Source organism: Typopeltis vanoorti, chromosome 13 (assembly GCF_054136105.1).
Source record: "Typopeltis vanoorti isolate ZY-2024b chromosome 13, IOZ_Tvanoo_1.0, whole genome shotgun sequence".
Taxonomy (NCBI): Eukaryota; Metazoa; Arthropoda; class Arachnida; order Uropygi; family Thelyphonidae; genus Typopeltis; species Typopeltis vanoorti.
The window spans coordinates 86630049-86656101 of record NC_143561.1 but is presented as its reverse complement, the minus strand read 5'-3'; the positions used below and the strand labels follow the sequence as shown (position 1 = coordinate 86656101).

At 36.3% G+C, this 26053-nt stretch overlaps 1 protein-coding gene across 5 annotated transcripts in view; it reads right to left on the bottom strand.

Moving 5' to 3' along the window:
• Mctp (multiple C2 domain and transmembrane region protein) overlaps positions 1-26053 on the bottom strand; it is a 642744-nt gene that overhangs the window by 208700 nt on the left and 407991 nt on the right. For all 5 annotated transcript variants that reach the window (XM_090402333.1, XM_090402331.1, XM_090402329.1 and 2 more), the window contains one exon: positions 14828-15014. In XM_090402333.1, coding sequence (XP_090258459.1) covers positions 14828-15014 — 187 coding nt within the window. The remainder of the gene's footprint in view (positions 1-14827; positions 15015-26053) is intronic.

Here is a 26053-nt window from a genome sequence, read left to right as displayed (position 1 = left end):
GTGCTTACAGAGCCTGAGGAATGTCTCATCAGTAGAGAAGTTTGAGGAGTCATCCATAATTACACATGAACATGAACAAAAGGAGACCCCATTCCATTACACAAAAGCTGCCTTCAGAAAACTGAAAGTATAGAAATCATCCAAATATTATAACAGAACCAAAATAAACATCTTCGAAGAAATATTAAGGCCATATCATGCTTTCATCAGCAAAAATATGGACAGGGTTTGGAGGTTAGCAAGATAATTTACACATACTAGGAAGCTGGTGAATGATAAGTGCTTACAGAGCCTGAGGAATGTCTCATCAGTAGAGAAGTTTGAGGAGTCATCCATAATTACACATGAACAAATCAAGAAAAAAAAATGGTAGTCCAATTACAGAGGGTGGAGGGCAGACCATAATATGGCAATTTACTGAACAGTTCTCTATGCCAGACCCTATAAAATGCCTTGGAAATCTGAAGTGCAACAGCACCACTAGGTTTCTAAACTTTTCCATGACATGTACAGAGATAAGAGACATAGAGAAGATCTGCTGTGGATCTGCACTGGTCATCACTAATTACTTGCAATTCACATAATGAAACTGACTGTTGACCTTTTCATTAATTTAGAGACTATCAAGGTGAGAGCAATAGATCAATAGTTTCATGGTAGACATTTACTTCTTTTTCTTGGAGAAGGAGGAGAGAACTGACAGGCTGAAAATGGGCTTACTTCTATGCTGTTGAATGGATGCCAGATGAGTAAAACGAGTTGTAAAGATGATTAAAGAAGAAGTGTTCAGAGCACATTTCCCAAGTACAATTAGGAGGATACCATCAAGACCAGAACAAAGACAAATAATCTTGCACTTGCTATTCATTAAATTTATTCAGTGAGTTACTTCTCCCACATACACACTGGGATGCCAAGTGCCTGCAATGGAAGTATGATATAAACTCGTGAAGAGTGTTGTTAGGTGTTTATCAGTGAAGTCTAAAATTATTATCCTGTGCTATAAAAAAAATAAATAAATGATAAATCTTCAGCACTTGTTCAAATTAAAAGGTATTTGATTTTATTTAAATTTTCAAGATTTTGATAATTTTGTACTAATAAACTAATAAAATTAATACTATTTCTAAAATAGGCCATATTTACTTGTATAAATACATAGTGTTTGTTCTTAGTAAATAGTTAAGTAAAAAAGTGCTTATTAATTTTTTTTTTAGCATTACTTGCTTTATTGATGCAATAATATAATCAGAAAATGCAATTAAAATTAACTAATTTTTAAAGACAATTTAACTGAAAATAACATTTGATATTTTTACTTCATTATATTGAAAATTCATATTGGCTTTATTAGTTAGCTGAAAAGTCATTTTTACTTTGATATACTGGTGTGTGTGTGCGCGCGCGCGCGCACACGTGCGTGGAAGAGAGAGAAGAATACCTTATAAACCAGTGAAATTACTACACATAATCACTACAGTCAACTTGTGGGAACCACAAAAAAAAAATGTTATATTGTCAGTGCTATAGTGATTCTCCTTATAGTACTGTACCTGTGAGACTTTGGTTTGGAATTTTCAGCAGTCTGTTATAGTGAGTGGATTTGTTATAATGGCATTTGCTATAGTGAGAATCAATTGTAAATGCAAACAACAGATGCATAAAAACTAACGGAACCTACTCTGTGAAAAATCTTTATAAGATTACTTAAATTAAGGGGATATTGAATCCCACATAGTTTTAAAACCGAATAAGAAACTCAAAGATTGGAATCAGAGAGTTTCTTGCTGAATATAGTAAACTATAAAGTATCGGCAGACACTAGCGTTAGCCAATGCAAGTGATCCTAGTACATAGTACATTACTGGGCAACTCGTTGCAAAGGTGGAGGAAGAAGTTCAGATCGCTATTCTTAGGTATTTTCCATAATGTAAAAACACATTTCTTAGGAAATGTATGCTGTTATTACATTATGGAGGGAGGTCACTACCCAGACCGGTTTCAGCCTTTTTTGAGGCTTCATCAGTGAGCAGCTAGACCTAATACCAAAGTGTATAGCGAAAAGAACCTATGTACTTTGCGAACGAGTTTTCCAAACAGGTGCAACCATTAAATTACTAAAGTATAAAGAGCTAATAAGCTTCATTTCGGCAATGAAAACATTACTTAAATTAAGGGGATATTGAATCCCGCATAGTTTTAAAACCGAATAAGAAACTCAAAGATTGGAATCAGAGAGTTTCTTGCCGAATATAGTAAACTATAAAGTATCGGCGGACACTAGCGTTAGCCAATGCAAGTAATCCTAGTACATAGTACATTACTGGGCAACTCGTTTGTTCCTCCACCTTTGCAACAAGTTGCCCAGTAATGTACTATGTACTAGGATCACTTGCATTGGCTAACGCTAGTGTCCGCCGATACTTTATAGTTTACTATATTCGGCAAGAAACTCTCTGATTCCAATCTTTGAGTTTCTTATTCGGTTTTAAAACTATGTGGGATTCAATATCCCCTTAATTTAAGTAATGTTTTCATTGCCGAAATGAAGCTTATTAGCTCTTTATACTTTAGTAACTTAATGGTTGCACCTGTTTGGAAAACTCGTTCGCAAAGTACATAGGTTCTTTTCGCTATACACTTTGGTATTAGGTCTAGCTGCTCACTGATGAAGCCTCAAAAAAGGCTGAAACCGGTCTGGGTAGTGACCTCCCTCCATAATGTAATAACAGCATACATTTCCTAAGAAATGTGTTTTTACATTATGGAAAATACCTAAGAATAGCGATCTGAACTTCTTCCTCCACCTTTGCAACGAGTTGCCCAGTAATGTACTATGTACTAGGATCACTTGCATTGGCTAACGCTAGTGTCCGCCGATACTTTATAGTTTACTATATTCGGCAAGAAACTCTCTGATTCCAATCTTTGAGTTTCTTATTCGGTTTTAAAACTATGTGGGATTCAATATCCCCTTAATTTAAGTAATGTTTTCATTGCCGAAATGAAGCTTATTAGCTCTTTATACTTTAGTATCTTTATAAGATTTTGTTTTTCATAGCTGACATCAGCCTGATTTGTTCAATGGAGCTTTCTAAATATGTAGTTTGATCCCCTTGGTTGCAATTCAGTATGTGCAATAAGATTACATCTATTTCATTTCAAACAAACTATAATTATAATTAGGTTCAAATATGTATGAATGCAAACAAAAGGATTAAATTACAATGTTTGGAAGTTTCTAATAAAATGTTAGCAGCTAATAAACTTAGTGTTTATTAGTTGTTTAAATGTGTTTTTCCTGATAGTTTTCACCATATACATCAGTTGTGAAAAGATTAATAAAAGCACAAAATGGGATTACTTGCATTTATAGTAGTTACAATTCTTATGAGAATAATTCTCATCAATCAAAATTTAATCAGCCATAAAAGCAAGCAGGAACATTTGCTAAAAGTATTTGCAATTTCACTATGTAATATCTTTGCAAGTTATTGTTATTATTGCACAAGCATCTCCATGGAGTCCTATGACTCATCGTGGGAAGCCCAAACTATCAACATGATATCTATCGTACCTCTCCTTGAAACCATTAACAGACACAGCGCTCACAACTGACTCAGACAATCCATTCCAGTCATTCTAGTACTCATGGCCTTGCTAACTACACTCTTACCCAAGCAAGTACTCATGGCCTTGCTAACTACACTCTTACCCAATTTCCAGGGATGATCTCTTGTTCTCCAACCCCCCAGCCAAGTGCTGAAACATTTTCCCTGCATCAATCCTATAAAAGGCTTTAAATAATTTAAATGTTTTTATCATATCCCCCCCCCCTTTTTATGCCTATCAACCAACTTTTTGCAATCCACAAACCATCAGTCTATCCTCACAGAGAATTCCACAGACCACTCACAATCTTGGTTACTCACCTCTGGATCCTCTCCACCACTTCCTCATCCCCAAGAAACCCAGGTGAGCAGACATGTGCACAGCAATCCAGATGTGGTCACATCAAGGCTTTATTATTATGTTGTGACACCTCCAAGGAGTCAAAGACTCATTGAGAGAGGGCATCTACTCTACAACTCTCCGTCTCCATTATCAACACCAATGCCATCTACCACTCGCCACCAATTACCACTAGTTATTTATTTATTTTTCAGTCTGTAAATTGCATGCGTTCTCTTTATCATTCCTCTTTATAAAGAGGAATGATAACTCCTTTATCTCTGCTTATGTGTTCTTCAATCACAAGTAATCCAGTGAGCTAACCTGGCTACTTTACAAATAGGCCCTCTAAACTTCAGCTCTTTATTTATTACTACTACTCCCAAATCCCCGGTTTCAATTTTCTAGAGTACAGTTCCCTTAATGTGATACAAACTTGTAATCTTTGTATCCCAAAATGCATAACTTGACACCTTTTCACATTAAATGACATCCATTATGTTTTGTCTATACAATCAGCCTATTTAAATCATCCTGCAAGCTCTCAATATCACCTTGATTAACTATTACTCTATTCAACTTTGCATCATCAGTAAACAAACTGAATCTCTCTCTTCAAATTATTTCCTATATCATTTATGTACAAATTAAACAGCATGGTCCAAGCACAGAGCTCTGCAGCACCACTAGTCACTTGCCTTCTCCTGGATTCTACTTCTCCATATACAACTTTTTGGTATCTGTCCACCTTTCTATCCATATCACTAATTTTCTATCCATTCCCCATTTGTTTCAGTTTGCATAACAGAGATCCATGTGGTAGCCTGTCAAATGCCTTTACAAAATCCAGTAGTATCATCATGTAGCCATTCCCTTTAACTCCCAAATTCTCTTTTTGATCAACTTTTCCAGTACTTGTACCACTACTCCTGAGATATTAATTGGCCCATAATTTGATACCACAGACTTAAATTATGGGCAAATTAATAATTCCTTAATGGAAAGGAATTATTTTGGCCTCCTTCCACTCACTTGGGACTTTGCAATAGCTGAGAATTAAATTAAACAGCCTAAGTCAAAAGCTTTGCCAGTTCCCCCTGCACATTCTCATTAGAGAATGTGCAGGGGAACTGGCAAAGTGCAAGCTGATATCCCATCCAATCCCACAGCTGAGCCTATTTGCATTCAGATTATGTATACTAAGTGCCTCCCTTGCAAAGTGCATAACAGCTGAACAATTTCGCTTACCTCCGTTACATCTCTGCCGTCTGCACTCATTAAAGTTCATCCTTCCGTGGTCATTCTTCCTCCTACTTGACACATTATAAAAAAAAACTCCAGGATTTCCTTTTGACTGTTCAGCTAATTTCTTCTCAATCTGATTTTGCCTTCCTTACCATGTTAAGTCACCTTCCTTGCCTGATCCTTGTATTGTTTATGAGTTCGCTGGTCACCTTCCTCCTTATACACTATACCTTCCACAACATTTTCTTTATTTGCAACTCATGCTTAATGATACTACTAATCTGCCTATCTCCAACCTGATTTACCCTCCTGACCTTGGGTATACAGTATGATATTGCTTCCTCCAGAATAACCTTTGATTATCTCCCATGCACTATGAATATCCTTTACTTGCAGATCTTTATGTGGTACTATTTCAAGCTGCCTCCTAAGTGTATTATAATCACTTGCCTTGTACTTCCACATAACTCTTCTTAACTGGAATTTTCACATGTTTTGCTACCTCCCAAATCAAGACCACATAATAACTTTTCCCAATCGTAGGCCATGTAACACTTTAGTTATGGAGAGTTGTTTTGATCCTGTAACAAGATCCAACACTCTCATACTTCAATCCTTTCTGTCACATTCTGCTTCAAGTAATTATCTCTCAGCAAGTGTATAAATTCCATTTCCTTCCTGCCATGTGATCTTTCCTCCTTCCAAATCTATGTCTCTGAAGTTGTGGTCCCCCTATAATACACCCTTTGTCCAAAAAGAAACTGAACTTTTGATAGTAAATAAAACACAGGCCAATTATAATTATTCAAATCATTTACTTCAATCAATATACTCTCCCTCAGCATCGATACAGCATTTGGCAAAGTCAATAAATTCATTAAATGAGTTTTTTTTATATTGAGTTTTGGAATACTGTTGAGGGTCGTGGTTACTGCCACTTGAATGTTTTCAGTGGTGTCATATCGCTTTCCTTTCATCGCCAAATGAAGTCGGGGGAAGAGAAAGAAGTCAAGGGGTGTTAAATCAGGTGAATACCACACAAACTTCATTTCTGCTCAAAACCTGTCTCACAATGTTCGAACGATGATATGGTGCATTATCGTGCAAAAGTGACAGCTGCCTGCATCACGATATTCATGCCGTATGCGACGAATTCTCACTATCAATCACTTCAAAACTTCGAGATAAAACTCAATATTTACCATTTGGAATGAATTCTTTGTGGATAATGCACTTGGAATCGTAGAAACAAATCATCATTGTCTTTACTTTTGACTTCTCCAAGCGAATTTTTTCAGATGCTCCTCTTCTGGTTGTCTCCACTCAGCACTCTGTTTAGGGCTCATACTCAAAACTCCACGTTTTGTCACCAGTAATGATCATTTCAAGGAAGTTTGAGTCCTTACGAGCAGTTTTAATGAGGTCCTAGCAGTGTTCAATTCGATACATTTTTTGGTCATTGGTCAACTTGTGGGGAACAAATCGTGAATTCAACTTACGAAGGCCCAGACTCTCAGTCAAAATATTGTGCACAGTTGATTTCGGAATCCCCAATTTATCTTCAATGAATCTCACAGACGATTTTGTGTTTTCTTTGATGAAATCTTTTTGGATGTTAACTTTTCTCAGTCCAGTTTTTGCAAGGCCAGGCTTTTCGTCGTCCTCAAGCGTCTCATGACCACTTTGAAATCACTTAAACCACTCAAACTTGAGTGCAGGATAAGCATTCATCACTGTAAGCTTTTTGAAGCATTTGATGCATTTCGGTAAAACTTTTACCAAGTTTAACACAAAAGTCAATTGCAGCTCTCTGTTTGAAACTCATTTTCCGACCGTTCATCAAAACACACCGTCACTATAACTCGGCTTCTAATGAAACAAATGTCAAACAGTTGATAACACTAATGAAGGTTGCCGCTTTCAGCAACAACAACATACAATAGGTGGTGCCACCAGTTTCTTCTATTTTTGAAAAGTTTGGTTTCTTTTTCAACAGAGGGTGTATTTACTCGACTTGAACTCGTTATACAAATCTGCTGATGCATGTCTTCCACATCATCCCTGGTGCCTTATAGCAGCAATAATTTTATATTTTGTCCTATTGGCCTCCATCTCACACCAGATTGACTCAAAAGAACTGCCATCTGCACATTGACTACTACTCTTGTTGGCTACAATTCATCTGCTATCATCAGCAGTACCCTACTCAACCCTGAAAATGCTAAATTCATCACATTCTATCCCTGTAACTAGATCTGATATTAGCCAAGTCTCACTAATGCCTATAACTTTGCCAGCAAAGGTTGGGCGATTGGTAGAGCCTCTGCTACTAATGGCTAGCAAAAAGTTAAGCAAGTTTGAGTGTGGTTAGTAGTTGGAAGGAATCAATCGTTCGATGCTGTTGGCACACTCTCCTTCGATGAGTCTTTGGACTTCCTGGAGGTGTTATATAATAATAATAAAACTTTTGGAAAGGTTGCACTAACGAATGCCAATTGCAATAACGAATTCCTGATACTTCTGGCAATTAAATAGAAACTGTAGCATCCCTGAAGGCCCGAACCACCTTTACTTCCTGAATTGACTACTCTATTCAATAATTTTGCTTAAGAGACTAGATTCTGCATTTGTTGGTCATTCTCACACTCATTTGTTTCATTGGTGCCCCCCCCCCCCCACACACACACCCTGTATCCATCCTAATTTCTTTAATTTTTCTGACTTTGCACTTCCACACTCTCAGTGACAAAGCTTTCTCTAGATGCCTAAATCCGAATCCAAGTAAATGCAGTCCATCAGCATTGTACAAATATTTCCATCCATCAAGCTATAGGTCCACAAACTCTACATCATTCTTTCTGCACAACCTGCATATTGATTCATTATGCTATCATTGCTCTCATCTCAGTTTGCCTCTATCATAGCATGGCAGCAAACTTCACCTTCTAACTTCTTCCAATAACTCTTTCACAACCTCCCTCATACAATACTTCTAACCTCAGGTCACTGGTTCTAGCTAAAACAATCAATTCCATCACCTTCCTTTTCTACATTCTAACAGCATTACTAATATATTATTAATTTATGCACCAGGACAACAAGATTTCGAAGCACTTTTGTGAAGTACTTCCCTTATTCTTCGAATCACAATAACTAATTATCTGCTTACTCTCTTTCTCTTGTTTATTCTTAAAATTTTCTTTTTGGCTTCAGACTTCTTGCATTTTTCTGCTCTCAGTTCAACCTAGTCTCTTGCTGTTTCTGTAGCCTTTCAATCTTATGCTTTGTCCTGTGATGGACTACATGCAAGCGACCCATTTCTTTATTCAGGTCATCTATGTTCTCCTGAACTTCCACCACTATAACTTTTGCATAAGCTATCTTACTAGTTGTTCAAGTTGTTTAATTATGTTGTAGCAATCTTCAAATAAGCAAAGACATCCAATTATATCCACAACAAAAAACAGTATTACTTCCAAGCATACATGGAGTCTGAAAACTCATTGCAGGAGGTTGAACACTGACAAACCACAATAACTACCATACTTTGTCTTGAAGACATTCAATGGTGGAGCACTCATCACTGCTCTCAATGCATTCCACTAATTAACCATTCATTAAGTAAAAAATCTGCTTTTCACTTCCTTACATATGGTTCTTGTATAGCTTCAAGGGATGATCTCTCATTTTGCATCACTCATTTTCCTATGCAATAATTCTCCTGTATTTATCTGACAGGCTCCCCTCACCAACTTATGTCTCAAATCATATCATCCCTCCTCCTATTTGCCAAGCTCTGAAGACCATGTTTCCTCAATCTGTTCTTATATTAAATATTCCAAGGTCCTGAGACAGTCTTAATTATTCACCTCTGCACTTTCTCCAATGTTTCCTTATCACCAATACAGTCAAGTGACCAGATCTATGCAGAGCAATCCAAATGAGGCCTAATTAGTGCTTTATACAGAGGAACTATCACACAACTATCTGGCTCTATCAGTCAACAATCCCTGTAACCAAACTACCAAATGACTATCCCTCCCCATTCTGCTCAATTTTAACAATAGTTTACCACACAGAAGTCAATCAAATGCTTTGGCAAAATCAAGATAAATCACAGTATAAGCATCTCCTCTATCCAATATGCTCATCATCCTATTATAAAATGTAACCAAGTTACTAAAGCATGACTTACCTTTAACAAACTCATGCTACCTCTTGAAAGATTTATATTCTCATCAATTCAGGTTTGTATTCAGTCTCTAACCAGCATCTCCAACATCTTACTTGATATACATACTGGCCAACAGTTTAACACTACTGACTTAGATTCCTCCTTATTCAGTGACAACATTTTCTCTCTATTCACTCTTTTGGAATTGCCAAGGAGGTTGTCAGACTTCTGGTTGAACAAACAAGTCAAGGGCACATCCAGCTCTTTTGCACATTCCTGTAGTATATATGGTGTTACCACATACAGTCCCATCCTACACCCATGCTACTCATTCATATTTCTTAAATCATTTGTTCCAACCAGAACAGTCAACTCCTCTGCATTTCCTTCTACTCCACAGCCTCAGTCACTCTTCCTATCATTGCTCCTCTCAGACACTTTTGACACCTGCTTCATTTTCACATTTCACCACAGGGTTACCATATAGCACTATACTACTTCCAACACAATCATTCACCTTTGACACATCTGCAACCTTACTTCTTGTACCTCCAACTATCCATCTCCTCTCTAAATATCCTCACTTGGCCCCACTTCTTTCATGCTAGCTTCCTTACTATTCTTCATTCATTCTTCTGCCATTTCATCATCTTTTGCATCTTTACTCTGGCATGCATTCACCATATATGTACTAAAATCAGCTATTCACTTTTGCAATAGCTATGTCCTTTACATCAAATGACCATTACTAGTTTCTGAATAAAGAACTGGCTCACGTTTTTTTTATTTTGGCAAACTTTGATTTTAAAAGTTTTGATTTTTATCTTCTAGCCTGTATGGATAGCACCTCTACTGTGCAACCAACAATCATGATTTCAATCCTACTGTTTATGGCGAATGCATGCCAGATCCAACTGATTTTTGGAAAGTCAAAAAGTAGCTTGGAGAAGGCAACATTTTTTCTTTAGAACAGGGTTCCCAGGGAGGGCACCTACAAATCTGTCTCCACCAACAAACCGCAACTACATTAACACCATCTACTGCCTACCACCACTACTATTTGCATGATCGCAAACATCCATGTCAACAGCGAGATTCAAACCCGCACCCTTTTGGCTGAAGAGTAGATACACTAACCACTCGGCCAACCAGGCTGGCTAATATCTATAGGTTTGTAACTTTTCATAATTACCATAAATAAAAAATTTTAACTTAATTAAAAATTAAAAGTTAGAGGAATGATTCACTGAATGTAACATAACTTCAGATTTGAGACCTAATAGTAAACAGTTCTGAAGAATTTTTTAATCCATATCTTTTAATGATTTGGGCTTCACTATAACCTCAGGATACATAAATACTTACTCTTCTGCTTAAGAAATTATGCCACTGCTCAATACTAAACTTAATGTATTTATATATAAAAAGTTCTGATATTTTACAAGTCACTCGTGGATTGATTGTGTCATGCAAAAAATGTCCCGGGGATAATATCAGTATATAAGGTTACTAAACCTGATTTATAAGTACAGAGACCTAAGGAACTTCAAAAGTGGTTTAACACTTGGTAGACATTGAGAAGATAATGTAGTAATAGAAGACTTGGCCTATGCATGTTTTGAAAGGAAAATATATATCGACTATATTTTCCTTTCAAACAACTAAACAAGAACTATCTGCTGTCATAACCATGCATCAACTGACATCATTAATACACATGACATCATCTTCTTCTGAGCCATTTTCTGTCCAACTGCTGAACAAAGGTCTCCTCAAGTTCTTTCTACCATTCTCTGTTCTTGGCAATGGTTGACCAATTTTCCCCAGCAAAATTTGACAATTCATCAACTCCACCTTCTTTTAGGACATCCTCGGCCTCGTTTCCCTTCTTTAGGAATCCAGTTCGTTAGTATGGTGGTTCATCGCTCATCTTCTCTTCTGGATAGATGTCCGGTCCATTTCAGTTGCTTGTGGTGCAGAATGATGTCAGTGATGAGATGCTGGCTTCTTATCCAGGTCTTTCACTTCTTATCTTTTAATGTGATGCCTATCATCAACCTCTCCATATTTCTTTGAGTTATTAATTTATTTGCCAGTGCTTTTGTTAGCGACCAAGTTTCACAACCATGAGATGACTGGAAGTATATACTAATTAAATGTCTTCCTTTTTAAACAGAGTGGGACATCATTGTTTTGAAAAATGCTTTTCAATTTTCTAAATGCACTCCAGGCAAGTTGAACTCTCCTATTTATTTCTTTTGGAGTCCACAGTTTAGATCAATGAGATGACCTAAGTATGTATATGAAGAGACTCTTTTCAAGAAATTGTTTTCTATTATTATGTTTTTTGGTGTTAAAAAATGATTAAACATGATTTTAGTTTTTTCTCTGTTCATCTTTAGACCAATTTTTCTGCTTTGATGATATAGGTCTTCTATCATTATATTAAGGTCTTATGGAGTGTTTGCAAAAATTATATCATCTGCATATCTTAGGTGTGTTAAGTTTCTGTTATTAATTTTTATACCAAGGTTTGCCCAGTTTATATTATTAAATATTTCTTGAAGGACCACTGTAAAGATTTTGGGTGATAGAGAGCCTCCTTGTTGGACACCTTTTTCAATTGATATTTTATTGCTACTCGTGTGAAGTTGGATTGTTGCTGTTGCAGTGAGGTATATTGCCTGGAGGAGGTCCATATATTCTCCAGGAACTCCCCGATTCTGGAGTGCTTTGATTATTGCATTAGTTTTGATGGAATCAAATGTTTTTTTCATAATCAATGAAGGCTAAACAGAGAGACAATTGGTTTTCTTCTGCTTTTTCTATTAATTGTTTTACTGCATGAATATGATCAATTGTGTTAAGGCCTTTATGGAATCCTGCTTGTTCTACTGATTGATTTGAGTCTAGAAGAGGTGTTAACCTGTTTGTTATTACTTTTGTGAGAATTTTGTACAGATTAGAGAGAATACTAATTGGTCTATTGGTCTTTACTTCTTTTCCCCTTTTTTAAATAACAGTATCAGAGTAGCATTTTTCCAATTTTCTGGTATCTCTCCCTCTTCTAGGCATAGATTTAGTAAGTTTGTGACATGGTGAATTATATTGTTTCCTCCCCATTTAATTAATTCTATGTGAATTAGGTCTTCACCAGAACATTTTCCTGAAGTAAATGAGGGGGGGGATGAATTCTGTATGAGATGGAGAAGATTTATTTATATTTGAATTATTTATTGAAGGGCCACTATAGAGTTCTTTATAAAATTCTTCTAGCCTGCTTAGGATTTGTTCTTGGTTCCTTATTGTAGTTCATTCTTATCTTTTATTGCAGTTATTTGACTTTTGCTAACTGATAAATGTTTTCTTAGTATTTTCATATTTTTATTATTTCAATTGTTTCTTTTATTTTTTTAGTGTTATAAGATCTTTTCATTTCTCATCTTTTTCCTTATTGTTTTGCATAGTTCTGCATATTCTATTTTATAATTAAATTTTTGTCTTGTTTCATATTTCGTCTCTTTTTTAGTAGTCGTAAGGTTTCCTCTGCAAGTTTATGGTCTTTTTGTTGCTTTTGAATTCATTGGCTGCTGAGATTATTAATTCTGTTAGGTTTTTGCTTATTTTATTTATGTCTTCTTCTTCAAATATATTTATTTTTATTGAGTCGTTTTTCTTTGTAATCCTTCTTGTTTTCAATAGGTTTTAAGTCAAAACTTCTTGATTTTTTGTTTAGTAATTTTATTCTTTCCAATTTGGGATTTATTTTAAATTTGGTCTGACCAGTCTGTGGTCACCTCCTGTTTTTACTTGATTTAGTATTGAGGTATCTTGAACTATTTCTTTATTATTACACAGTATATAACCTATTTCATTTTTTATTTCTCCATTTGGATTTCTCCATGTCCATTTTCTTTTGAGGGCTTCCTTAAAAAATGTATTCATAATATAAAGCTTGTTACTGATAGAGAATTCTGTAAGAGCCATTCCTGAGTTACTGCTCGTACCATATATGTATTGTATCTATTTGGTGAATGGGATGACCTACTTTGGTGTTAAAATCGCCCATTACTATAGTAAAGTTTTGATTGCCTTTTTTTTTTTTTTTTATGTAGAGTGTGCTGCAGTGAGCCATAAAATGTTTCTATCTCTTCATCAGTGTGGGATAAGGTGGGAGCACATATTTGGATGATCCTGATTTTAAGTTTAGAGTTTATTTTAAGTGCAATTTCTATTATTCTTTCATCTGTATAATTAACTTCTATAAGGTGTGTAAATTGTTTTCTTAATTAGAAATCCCACTCCATATTGTCCTTTAGTTTTCCCATAATAGTATAACATATATAATAGTATAGTATAAACACATGACATCATTTTCTACAAAACATTCATCTCTCACAGCAACACTATGTTCTCACAGGATTACGTCAGTGGCATATCTTCGCAGCCCTCACAAGCTTTGTGTCCTAATACGGCATGGTCGACCTGTTCTTTGGCAGTAAGATACATCTTCTGTATTGTTTTAACCATTAACAGTCTGATACACAAACATCCTACTGATCTAAGCATTTTTAGCATGTTGAAAATAACAAGTGGCTGAATTCCAACCTTATGAAGTGCTATTACAGCTATATAATTTTCATAATCTCTCCACTGTCTATTAGCCTGTACATGCTAGACAACTCTCTACTGATAAACAAGCAAACTCTCTCTCTCTCTACTGATAAACATTGCACATAGCACCACTAACGGAACCAGGTTTGTGTAATTCTGTGGGCACTGCTAGGGTGTGCAGAAGTTGTAACAGCATTTATGGCAAGACTAGGTATTCATACTAATGACTGATGATCTTAACTATAGGAAAACATTCTTCTAGGACTCTCATTCTTCATCTCCATTCCAGTTAAACACAAGCAGCTTGATCTCTGAATAACTGTTTACTGCAAAGTATGTAATTCTTTCATATAAGCAAACTACTTAACAAGAGGAAAACTCAAATCTTTTTTTTTTTTAAGTATCAAGCTACTGCAGTTTAACTGTATTCTGACTGCACTCGACATCTGATAAAATCCAAATCCATGATAGCAGCCAGATTCCTTGTTCAAGGTATGTAGCCAATTTTTTTCTGAAATCCTCATTTTTTCTATTAAAATATCAATGGTAAACTTAGGTTAGAATAATCTGCTTTTGTTTAAAATTGTTTAGAATATTTTACAACAGAATAATTAAAATCATTAGGATTAGGGATCATGAAGTTCAGCTACAACCTATGAGCAAACTGCTTACTTTCATGGAGTCCAGAGAAATTCTCAAAAGTCCAAGGATTAAAGACAACGCTACATAAAAAAAAACTACCATGCATTACTAAAAACTACTACGAATATTAAAAATGAATTACTCATAAAGAAACTTCTGCTTCTTCATTTGTTTGATTTTCCACCATGACTGAAGACTTACATATCTGCTGATAAGAGACTGTCTCTCTCCTGGATCTGGATCATATGATGCTAGATCGGAAATGGTTTCTGATGCCATGGTACCACTGATAGTGATCAGTAAAAATAGGAAGCCAGCCCCATCTTCTAACTCTTGCCATATAGAATGAGTCTTTTCAGGTTCTAACACACTGAGATCTATAGAACACCTATAGCAAAAAACATGATATAATACTGTACTTGAAGTTTTTCTATGAGATTTTGGTTCTGCTTATATAGCAATAAAACTGTTACTTTACACAAAACATTAAAGATATTGATAAATTAAAAGATACTTGTCAAATATACAGCATATTTTAAATGTTATGTAATATATATACACCTATCTAGTTGAGATTTCTAATTTTTTTTAATATTTTTCCTTTATATTTCAGTGGCTTGGGAAGAGACCCAAGTTCAAATCCTAGCCTATAACAGAATAACTTTATACACTTTTCAGGGAAGAATAAATTAGTTAATCATATTTTATATGTATATATCAACTTGAACTTGAGCAAACTGATATATACATATAAATATAGCAAGTCCATGCTGTAAATGGGCAAGGATCAAGAGAAAAGTATTTGCTGATATTTGCAGAGAACAGACACTGATTCAATAAAAGAAATGAGTTTCTTTTATTGATTTATAGCAGGTTCAGTGGATTAGCAACTGGCAATGGATACTAGACAGCTGTTGCTCATGTTATTTGTAAGTTTAGCAGAAATGAGGGAAATGATGGATGCTGTGCAGAATGGTACCCATGAAAATATCCACAGAAAAGACAAAGTGGAAACTCACCATATTATTATTATTATTATTATTATTATGTAACACCTCCAGAGAGTCCAAAGACTCATCGAGGGAGGGCTCTACAACTCTTCATCTCCACCACTCTACCTTCATCATCTACATCAACACCATCTACTGCCGACCACCACCACTAGTATTTTCACAGACACTCACAAACATCCATGCCCATGGCAGGATAAAAATCAGAAATATATATAGAAATTATGAAAAGGAACAGGTGCATGGAAAATATTTCAGTATTCAGCCGCAATGTTTTGTGAAGATAGAAATTAAATATGAAAATAGATAACAGAATAAGCAGAACTGGCACAGTGGAAAGTCGGTTAAATAAATTTAGATAAGAGGGAAAAAAATAAATAAATAAAAATAAAAGATGGAATAAAAGAAACCATTTAAAACAAAACTGGTGATATATCACTTCTTCCATTACCTGGGACACAGCATCACATACCTCCTGTGGCCTTCCACCACAAACACATCAAAAGAATCTTGAACAACCTGGATACCAAAAAAGGCTTCTAGTCCTGCTGGAATTTTATCAAATATGCTCAAAAGATATGCTCCTGAACTAACACCTGTTCTTTATCATCTATACATTATGTTCTTTATACACCATATTCTACTCCATTGGCATCCACCCTATATGATGAAAGCACGCCCATACAGAACCAATTTGAAATAATAATAATAATAAACTGTCAACCTATTACTTCCACCTCATCTCACTGTTATCTAAAGTAAATTATGAAAAAAAGGACATTAAAAGTCAACTTCTTTAACATCTGAAAAACTATCAGTGACTACCAATAACTTAGAAAGGGAAATTACTTAGTTATGTGGCAAAAATGTTCAACTTACAGGATACTGAAATGAATTATTGTGTTCTCATAATGATATTTTCACAAAACAATAGCGTTTCTGAAATGAATTATTATTGTTCACGGTATATCATTAACACTCTTAGTCGCTAACTGGCTAAAATAACTGAACACAAGATTAATTACAAAGAAGTGCTGATCCAGCAATCAAGCTGAAACAGTGGAGAGGATATGATGAATAATTACATTTCAAAAAACATATGCAACTTAAAAGTTCATGGTATTCTGACTGCATTTTAATTATTTGTCGGTTGAATTTTTAATATACATCAACTTAATTAAACAAATGAACATCCAATAATAATGTCTGGAATCTTGATGTGGAATCTGGAATCTCGATCACCACAAGTTATGATACAATTGCATAACTTGTGGTGATAGATGAATTTCATTAATCTGTGTGAGACCAAAGGACTAAAGTGGCTTGAAAGAGTTCCATGATTTCTAGAGCAACATTTCCAGATTACTTTAATCATAAATAAAAGACATAAATAATAATAATAATAAATATAAAAAATCTTATTCTACTTCAGTCTACTAATGTGCTATAGGTTTACAACCTTTCATGGGTGGGCATCATATAAAAAAATTATTATTATTATTATTAAAACAAGACCTCATGGAGTCAAAGACTCATCTAGGAGGTCCTTTTATCTTACACACACATCTCATCATACCGTGTCTTAAACACATTCAAACTACTTGCAGACACCACGCTCTCAGGCAGGGCATTCCAATCACTCACAACTCTGCACGAAAAAAACCTGCCTCTCACTCCCTTACTCACACCCTCCTTATACAGTTTCCAGGGATGACCTCTGGTTCTCCCCTGATCTCCCACTATTCTCTGTAGAACTTCTCCACCATTGATCCTATAACAACCCCTTACCAACTTGTAGGTCTCTATCATATCTCCCCTCTTCCTTCTCTCCATGAGACTCTGCAAATTACATCTTTTCTATCTTTCCTCATACTCAACATTCCAGAGGTCAGAAACTACCTTAGTCATTCGCCTTTGGACCCTTTCCAACATCTCTTCATCCTTCTGAAAACCCGGTGACGAAATCTGAGCACAATAGTCCAAGTGTGGCCTAATCAAAGCCTTATACATTGGAACAAGTATCTCCCTACTTCTACATGTCAGTGTCCTCCGCATCATTCCCAGAAGTCTTTGTGTTCTCTTCACAATTTTGGCGATGTGTCCCCTAAATTTTAGATCCTTATCCACTATCACCCCCAGATCTCTTATTTCCTCTACTTCCAACAATATATTCTCACCCAGCATAAATTCTGCATCCCATCTTTGTTTTCCAAATTTTAAAACCTTACATTTTGCAACATTGAACTCACATCCCCATTTGCTTGCCCAATCACTCAATTTATTCAAGTCTTCTTGCAAGGCCACAACATCTTCACTACTCTTTATGGTTCGTCCCAACTTTGCATCATCTGCAAACAACTGAATATCTCCATCCAAATCTTCACCAATATCATTAATATATAAGTTAAATAGTAATGGCCCTAAAACAGACCCCTGAATCACTCCACTAGTGACTTTCCTTTTCCTGGATATTGCACCCCCATACACAACTTGTTGATACCTATCAGATAGCCAATCTCCAATCCAATGCACTAATCTAATATCCAACCCCATCTGCTCTAGTTTGACTGTCAACTTATCATGAGGTACTCTATCAAAAGCTTTTGCGAAATCCAAGTATATTACTGTGTATCCTTCTCCTCTGTCCAAGGAAGCAGTCACTTTATTGTAATAAGTAAGTAGATTACTAAAACATGACCTCTCTTTAGCAAATCCATGCTGTCCATCAAAAATTATATCATTGTTGTCAACCCAACTCTGGATCCTAGTTCTCACAAGTTTCTCCAACAACTTAACCACAACACCTGACACACAGATAGGCCTATAGTTCGATGCTTGAGTTCGATCACCTCCTTTATGAAGTGGCACAATCTTGCCCTCCTTCCACTCTTTAGGAACTTGACCAAGTGCAAGACTCGTATTAAAAAAATATGTCAAGGCAGGTGTCAACTCTCTAGCACACTCCTTCAGAATACGTGGTGATATATTATCAAGTCCCACAGCCTTATTTACATCTAGTTTACTCAACTCCCCAAACACCTCTTGCTCACTTACAGTCAGTCTCTCCTCCCCATCATCAACTGCTCTTAATCTCTCCATGAAGTCACATTCACAAGATTGAAAGATCTTTATGAATTGCTCATTAAGTATCTCCACAACACATTCTGCAACAGCTGTCTTTATACCATTTCCTCCAATCAATGTCATCCTTCCATAATCATTCTTTCTTTTGCTGGCTACATATCGAAAGAACTCCCTAGGATTCTTTTTGGCTTCATTAGCTAACTGCTGTTCATACCTCTCTTTAGCTACTCTCACCAACCAAGTCACCATCCTTGCCTGGTCTTTGTAGACCTCATGAAATTGGTTACTTCCACTTCTCTTATGCTGTCTCCACAATGCCTTTTTTTTCTGTATTGCATGCTTAATCTCTTTATTCATCCATCTCACACCTACCTTATTTAACCTTCTCACCCGTGGTATACATTTAGACATTGCATCTACTAAATAGTTTTTGAAAATCCCCCAAGCTGCATTGATCTCTTTTCCAGCTAACTCCTCATTCCATGTTACATCTGCAAGCTGTCTCCTGAGCTCTTCATAATCACCCCCCTTGTAGTTCCACATATACCCTTTTTTCACAGGGGTCCTTGCACTGCTGGCAACCACCCAGGTAATCACCTCATGGTCACTTTCACCAATTGGTGGATGATTTGACACCTCATTTATAATTACATCCTCCGATGAGATGACCAAATCCAAGACCCTTAATCCTCGTGTGCCCTCTGTTACATACTGTCTGAGGTAGTTATCCCTCAAAAACTCAAGAAACTCATTTTCTTTACTTCCAGTCGCTATCTCTTCATTCCAGTCTATATTGCCATAATTAAAATCACCCTTTTCTTATTTGCTTGGCTTATTTGACTATACATTTCACTATCACCACCATCCACATTACCAGGTCTATAACAACATCCCACCAAGTATTTGATTCTATTCACCTCTATCGCACACCGTACTGCCTCAAAACCACTGGCCCTATTTCCCTCTTGCATCTCTACCTTGTATGGACATAACTCTTTCTCTATCATCAATAGCACTCCCCCTCCCTTTTTATCCCTTCTATCCTCACGAAACACATCATACTTTTCCATCTCTATTCCTGTCAGGATGTCGTCCTCATCTAACCATGTCTCACTTATTCCAACAATCTCTGGGTACACAGACACAATTAGTGCAACCATTTCATCTGCCTTGTTTCTTATGCTTCTAGCATTGGTATACAAACACAACAACTCATTTCTGGATCTACATCTAGTTCCACTGATACCATTCACTCGATGTGATCTCTCCATGCTGGACTGGGGCCATTTCTCTTTCTGCTTCTTCATTTTAGAACCCTTTGCAACAACATCTGTTTCCTCTTGATCCCTGGTCATCCCATTACTTTCCTACCTACACATGCTCTCACCTCCTCTTGGAGCATCCACCTTTCTCACGCTGTGTATCCCTGTCCACCCTGGGCCTCCCCGTTTCCCTGCTCCTCTTGCACACCCATTCTCTCATTTTCTATACTCATACCACTCACCTCTCCATTGATTTCCACTTCTTCAATCTCTCCTGTCTTACTCTCCTGCTCTTCCACATCACTCCCCTCTCGATCTGATTCATTTTCTCTATTCACTTCTCTACCTTCCAGCAGCAGTCTCTCCAAGTGACTCACACCATAACCACTCAAATGCAGTCCATCGCTCCCATACAGCTCACTTCGTCCCTCAAACTCATTCCACACATTAACAAACTGTACTCCCATCTCCTCACACATTTCAGCCAGAATACCATTCATAATCCTTGCTCTCCGCCTCATTTCACCACAATCATACCTAGGCAACACACTGACCACCCTTCCTGTCACACTATTCTCTTTTATCTTTCCAAGCAGTCTCTTGACATTCATTTTGACATGCTCTTTGTTCTCTCTCAAATCATTTGTACCAATTAATACAATTAACTCTTTTGCTCGCTCCCGCCTCATATCCAATGCCTCAATCACTCTACTTATTTTACCGCCTGGAAAACATACCTTGTGCATTTTATCCTCTAGCACACCTTTAATAATGGAGTCGCCATACAACGCCACTCGCTCATCTTTCGTTAACTCTTTCATGCCATCATAATTTATTTTAATAGTTTTGACCTGAATTCTCTTAATTTCATTCCGCATCCATTTCATTTCTTGCCTCATCCAATCTAATTCACTTTCCGAACCTCGCGACACATTCTCTCTACCATTAAATCTTTCTAACTTTCTAACTCTCGACCCCCTCTTCTCACATTCCCTCTCATTTATCTTTCTTTGTTTCCGTATTTTCGGACTAACATGCGTCCAACTTTTGCTATCATTCTTCTCACTTTTACTGTCATTCATCTTTCTTTGTTTCAGTACTTTCGGTCCAACATGCGTCGAACTTTCGCCATCATTTATTCTTTCGATTTTTTTTACTTGCGATTTCTGCATTACGCAAGTTCTACTTTCATTCGTTCTCTCAATTTCGTTTCTTTCCACCTCACTTTCGTCTCCCTTTTAACATCCGTTACGGTTGTCAAATCGCTCTTTTTCTTTTTTCCTGATTTTTTAACATTTTTTCGCTTCTCTTGCTCACCATCCTTTTCTTTCAAACGTGCAATCGCGATACAATCGGTACTAGCACTTTCTGTCATCAATTTCATATTCGCATTCATTAGTTCTTCGTTCAGGTCACACTTCGCACACACCCTTCTTCCATCCGCACTAAACATCCACAAATCATTTATGTAATCGAAGGAATACATATAACAGACCTCACACTTAACGAAACGACTGAAATCTACATTCAAATCATGGAATGACAATGCCGCCGCCATTTTTTTTCTCTCTGCCGGTTACTAGGTCTAATAATAACGATTTCGTAATTTAGTTTAGACAAGAAAAAAAAACCCACACTAATAATACCGGTAGCGTATAACGTTTACAGCCGCTCTTACTCAAACAATTACGCATATATACTTAATTATTCCTAGTAAAAACTTATCTGAATCAGGAGCTCTTCAAAACACGTCCGCAGTACTTGGCCCACTAGCGCCCCCCATATGAGAGGCAACAAATGGAAAGTGTGAGAGAGGGGTTGTCAGTTAGCTGAACTGTCCATTTCCAGATAGTTCTTAAGATTTTTGGTGCACCAGACCAAATGCAAGGGCAGTATTTCATGGTTGGAAAAGTTTAAAATTTGTATGGAATTAGAAGCTGGAGAGACAAAAAGCAGTATCGCGATTATCAAATGATGCCCCCTCCCCTTTTTTTTAATGCGATTCCCATCCATGAAAGGGTTATAGAAACTTTGCATACGTGGAAAATGGAAAAGAAAATACACACCTGGGCTATGGATTTTCTTTTCCATTTTTATATCTGCCTTATATATATAAAAGCCTTTTTATGTCACATTTTTTGAAACTCAGGGGCTACCGAGTCTTCAAAATTCGAGTCATCAGAATTCAAGGAGAACCGGCCTATCAGTCTTAAATACAGGGGGTTGGGTTTTATAGGGCACCAGCAGGGGCATAGCCCCTCCCCTAGTGTGTGTGTGTGTGTGTGTGTGTGTGTGTGTGTGTGTGTGTATATATATATTTTTTTTTTTTTTTTTTTTCCCCCATTTATTTTTTGTATAATCTGAATATCCTGCTCTAGGGACCAAACATGGAACTTTTTTTTCAAGATACTTCAAGCCTCCAATAAAGGATACTATAGAAGTGAGATACATTTGTTTCAGGAAAGGCTAAGGATGAGCTGCCAATCTAAGATCTGGTCTTGACTATTAAATAGCTGAGTTGTTATCAAAGGTAACATGAGAAAAACCAATGTTTTAGTTGAGTTCTCTAGAAGTTCAAGCACTGCTGATGATCTCCATTATTATGGATACCACCAAGGTGAAAAAATAGGTCAACAGTTTAATGGCAGAATTTTTTTTTTTTTTTTTTTTTTAATGTGCTGAATATGGCTTTGCTTCCATGCTTTGGAATGAAAGATAATGAACACACAATTTAAGAGAACATCTCTTGAGTACAATAGGTAGAATACTATCAGGATCAGATGCATCTTTGGTACCCAGGTTATTAATAATTCCTTTAATGTCTTTCTGCTGGAAGACTGCAAGAGGCATGTGATACAATGTCCCATTCATATTGAGAGATAATGTTTGTCATTTATACAAGATTGGATGAGGAGAATAATGCCAGGTAGGCAGCTTTAGCTGACATTGCAATAGTAACATCTGGATATAAGAGGTAGGAGACACATATATGGACAGATTTTTTCACCCAGCAGTCTTTGCAAAGGACCAAAAGGCATGATTAACATTTGAGCCACAGGTAAGTTTTCTACATTTAGACTTTCAAAATTAGACAAATTTTAATAACAGTTGTTTTACAATTATTTTGGACCAACCAGGGATTCTAAACTTATTTAGGATTCTAGACTTATTTCCTGCAGGACCTTGTTTAACCAGGTTTCACCTGGTTAAACAAGGTCCTGCAGGAAATAAGTCATACAGTGCAAAGGAATACTACTGGAATAAACTCCGATACAGCTTCAGAAGAATTCAAGATAGGTACCAACCTAAGAATACCAATGGAAAAGAAGCGAAATTAGCATAAAAATTACAGAAGTCCCATATCGACATAATTTATGCCATTGAAATAGAAAAAATGAGTACAATACAACACTAAACACCAATCTTGGATGGAAGGCAAGGACTGAGATAGTAGTTTATTGGTTATTTTTTAAGAGTAGCAAGTTGTAATAGTTTGGGAATACTTCTTGTGGATGGTTGTTCCAGAGGACAGAGGCAGAAGGAAAAGGAAAAGCAGGTTTCAACTCCTTTGATGTGTGAATCTGTAAGGGAGGGATCATATATATATGATCTGAACTGCTCTCCTCCAGAGGGCATCAAGAATTTTTTTAAGTAGTTTTAGGTGCAACACCCCAAACATGTGAGAAGTATTCTAAAGATAAGCAGATTTGGGATTTGTATAAAGTTAAGAGATCTGCGCAGTTAGCCGAGTGGCTATGTGCCTCGTAACCATATGCCTGGGAAAGGAGTGTCCTGGGTTCGATTCCCGTTGCTGACGTGAGGAACTTAAAGATCTTTCTCAGCCACAGCCAAGTTAGTCAGTCTTGGGTGTGGACAGTAAGGTTTTTCTCCACTGGGATTTTTCATAAAACTTCTTGAGATCTCAACACCACGACGGACATAGGATACACCTGGGAATAGGTCTGACCACCTTATCCTGAGAATGGTTGAGGTCTGATGATTATTAATAAAAAAAAAAAAAAAAAAAAAAAACCTCAACACCACAAGGTAAAAGAGGGAAAAAGAAAGATGAGATAAAGTTGAGTTGGCTATGTGTAAAAAAAAACAGCATGTCAGACAAAAGAACTTGAACTCAGAAGATGGATGATGAATTTCATCACCTGGTGTGTGTGATCCACTGACCCACTTATTGGAGACCTGAAGTGACTTGAAAAAGTTCCATGTGCAGTCTCTAGAGCAGGGTTTCCAGACTATGTAAAAAAAAAAAAAAAAAAAAAAAATACAATGTGCATATATATAAAAAAAAATATATATATATATATATAAAAAAAAAAAATATATATATATATATATATATATATATATATATATATATATATAAATAAAAAAGTGAAAAAAATTGAAAAAAAAATTCTTTCTCCACCCACAGTACAAATGTAAGAGAAGAGGCGAAGAGGCAAAACAGTATTCTGGTAGCAATGAAGGTGATAGACTGTCCTTGCCCTGTTGAAGGATGGTACACTGATCAATGTTTAAGGCACTGATTATAGATGATCTTGATGCTTAGTATATCTGTCCACTGAATAGTCTGATGTTGTTGTCGAGTCTGTTGAAGAGCTAGATATCACTGTGAGCCTGTAGAACTGCTTTGGCAATCTGTTGAGTTTTGATGGAGTAGAGATTATCTCTAGGATTATTGTCAATTTTCTGTAGAGCAGTGGCAATTGCTGGACAAGAATAGATATGGGCAGGTGTTAGTTCAACTCCTGGCCAGTTCTTGCATATTTCATAGCTTCTAGTGCCATCAGGCTGAATTTTCATGCCTTTAAAACGTTCCATCCTTAGTCTGGTGATGATTGTGGTTATTTCTCTATTTTCATTAATTTCAGTGATTTCATGTTTCTTCTTGATAGTTTGTTTTAATAATCTTATTTTTTGCAACAGAATTAGCATCAGTTAGTGGTAGTAATTTTTGAGGTGAGTATCTTGCTTCTTTGGCTAGTTTGTCTGCTCTCTCATTGTCTTCAATATTTACACAGGCTGGTATATTATAGTGTACAGTTCTTATTTATCAAATTTAAAGTTTTAGATGTTCATGAAATTCCTGTGCGAGTTTTGTTTTTCCATTTTTTTAATGCTTCAAGTTCCCAATTCCATGATGAGCATCTATTTTGATCAGTTTGTCAGATTTATTTATTCGTTTTGTGTGAGAACTACAGAAAATATAAGAGCAGCATATAAATAATGATTCAACGCATACATTTAAATACATTAAAAGAATTGGGATTAAAAACATACATTAAAAGACAAAAATGCCACTTGCATGAAATATTAAGTAAAAACATAAAAAGTCAAATTTCACTCATCCAGTGACTAATATACTTTAAAGCTGTTTCATTACACTGCATTAAATCTTCTTGGGTACATATATTATTAATGTCTATTAAGCAGCATTGCAGAAGATGATCCATGGTTTGTGTTTCAACACATGAGCAGCTGTCATTGTCTGTGCATTCCCATCTGGCCATAATCTGCTTTGATATGCCCATTCCGGAACGAAGTCTATTCAATGTCTTCCATCTTTGTAAGTCAAGATGTAAGCTGGAAGGAAGAGATTCGTTTAAGTTCAAAGCCTCTGGAGATTGTTCTTGCTGCATTGTTAACCTTGTAGCTTTTAGGGAATCAACCAACAGTTCCACTGAGTGAATAAAACTTTTCCTTGATCTTAGCCTCTTATGTACTGCAACATGTCCATAACAAAGGATGCCGTTCATCATTTAGTTGTTTCCGCTCACATCTACTCTGTGTAGTCCTCCTGTTGTGAGAGGCTGCAATACCAGACAGTGAGTATAGATGGCCAATTTTTATAGGTTTAAGGCAGCCGGTAATGTACTGACATGTTTCATTAAGAACCTTAGCAATAATTTTGACATGATCTTTCCCAAAACAGGGCTAGTATACTCTGCTGTCAAAAAGCAGGGTGATAGTGCAGAGATGTGCAGTATTTGTGGATTTGCACCCCACCAAGATGATGTTAATCGGTGTAGAATATTATTACGTGTTTGAGTTTT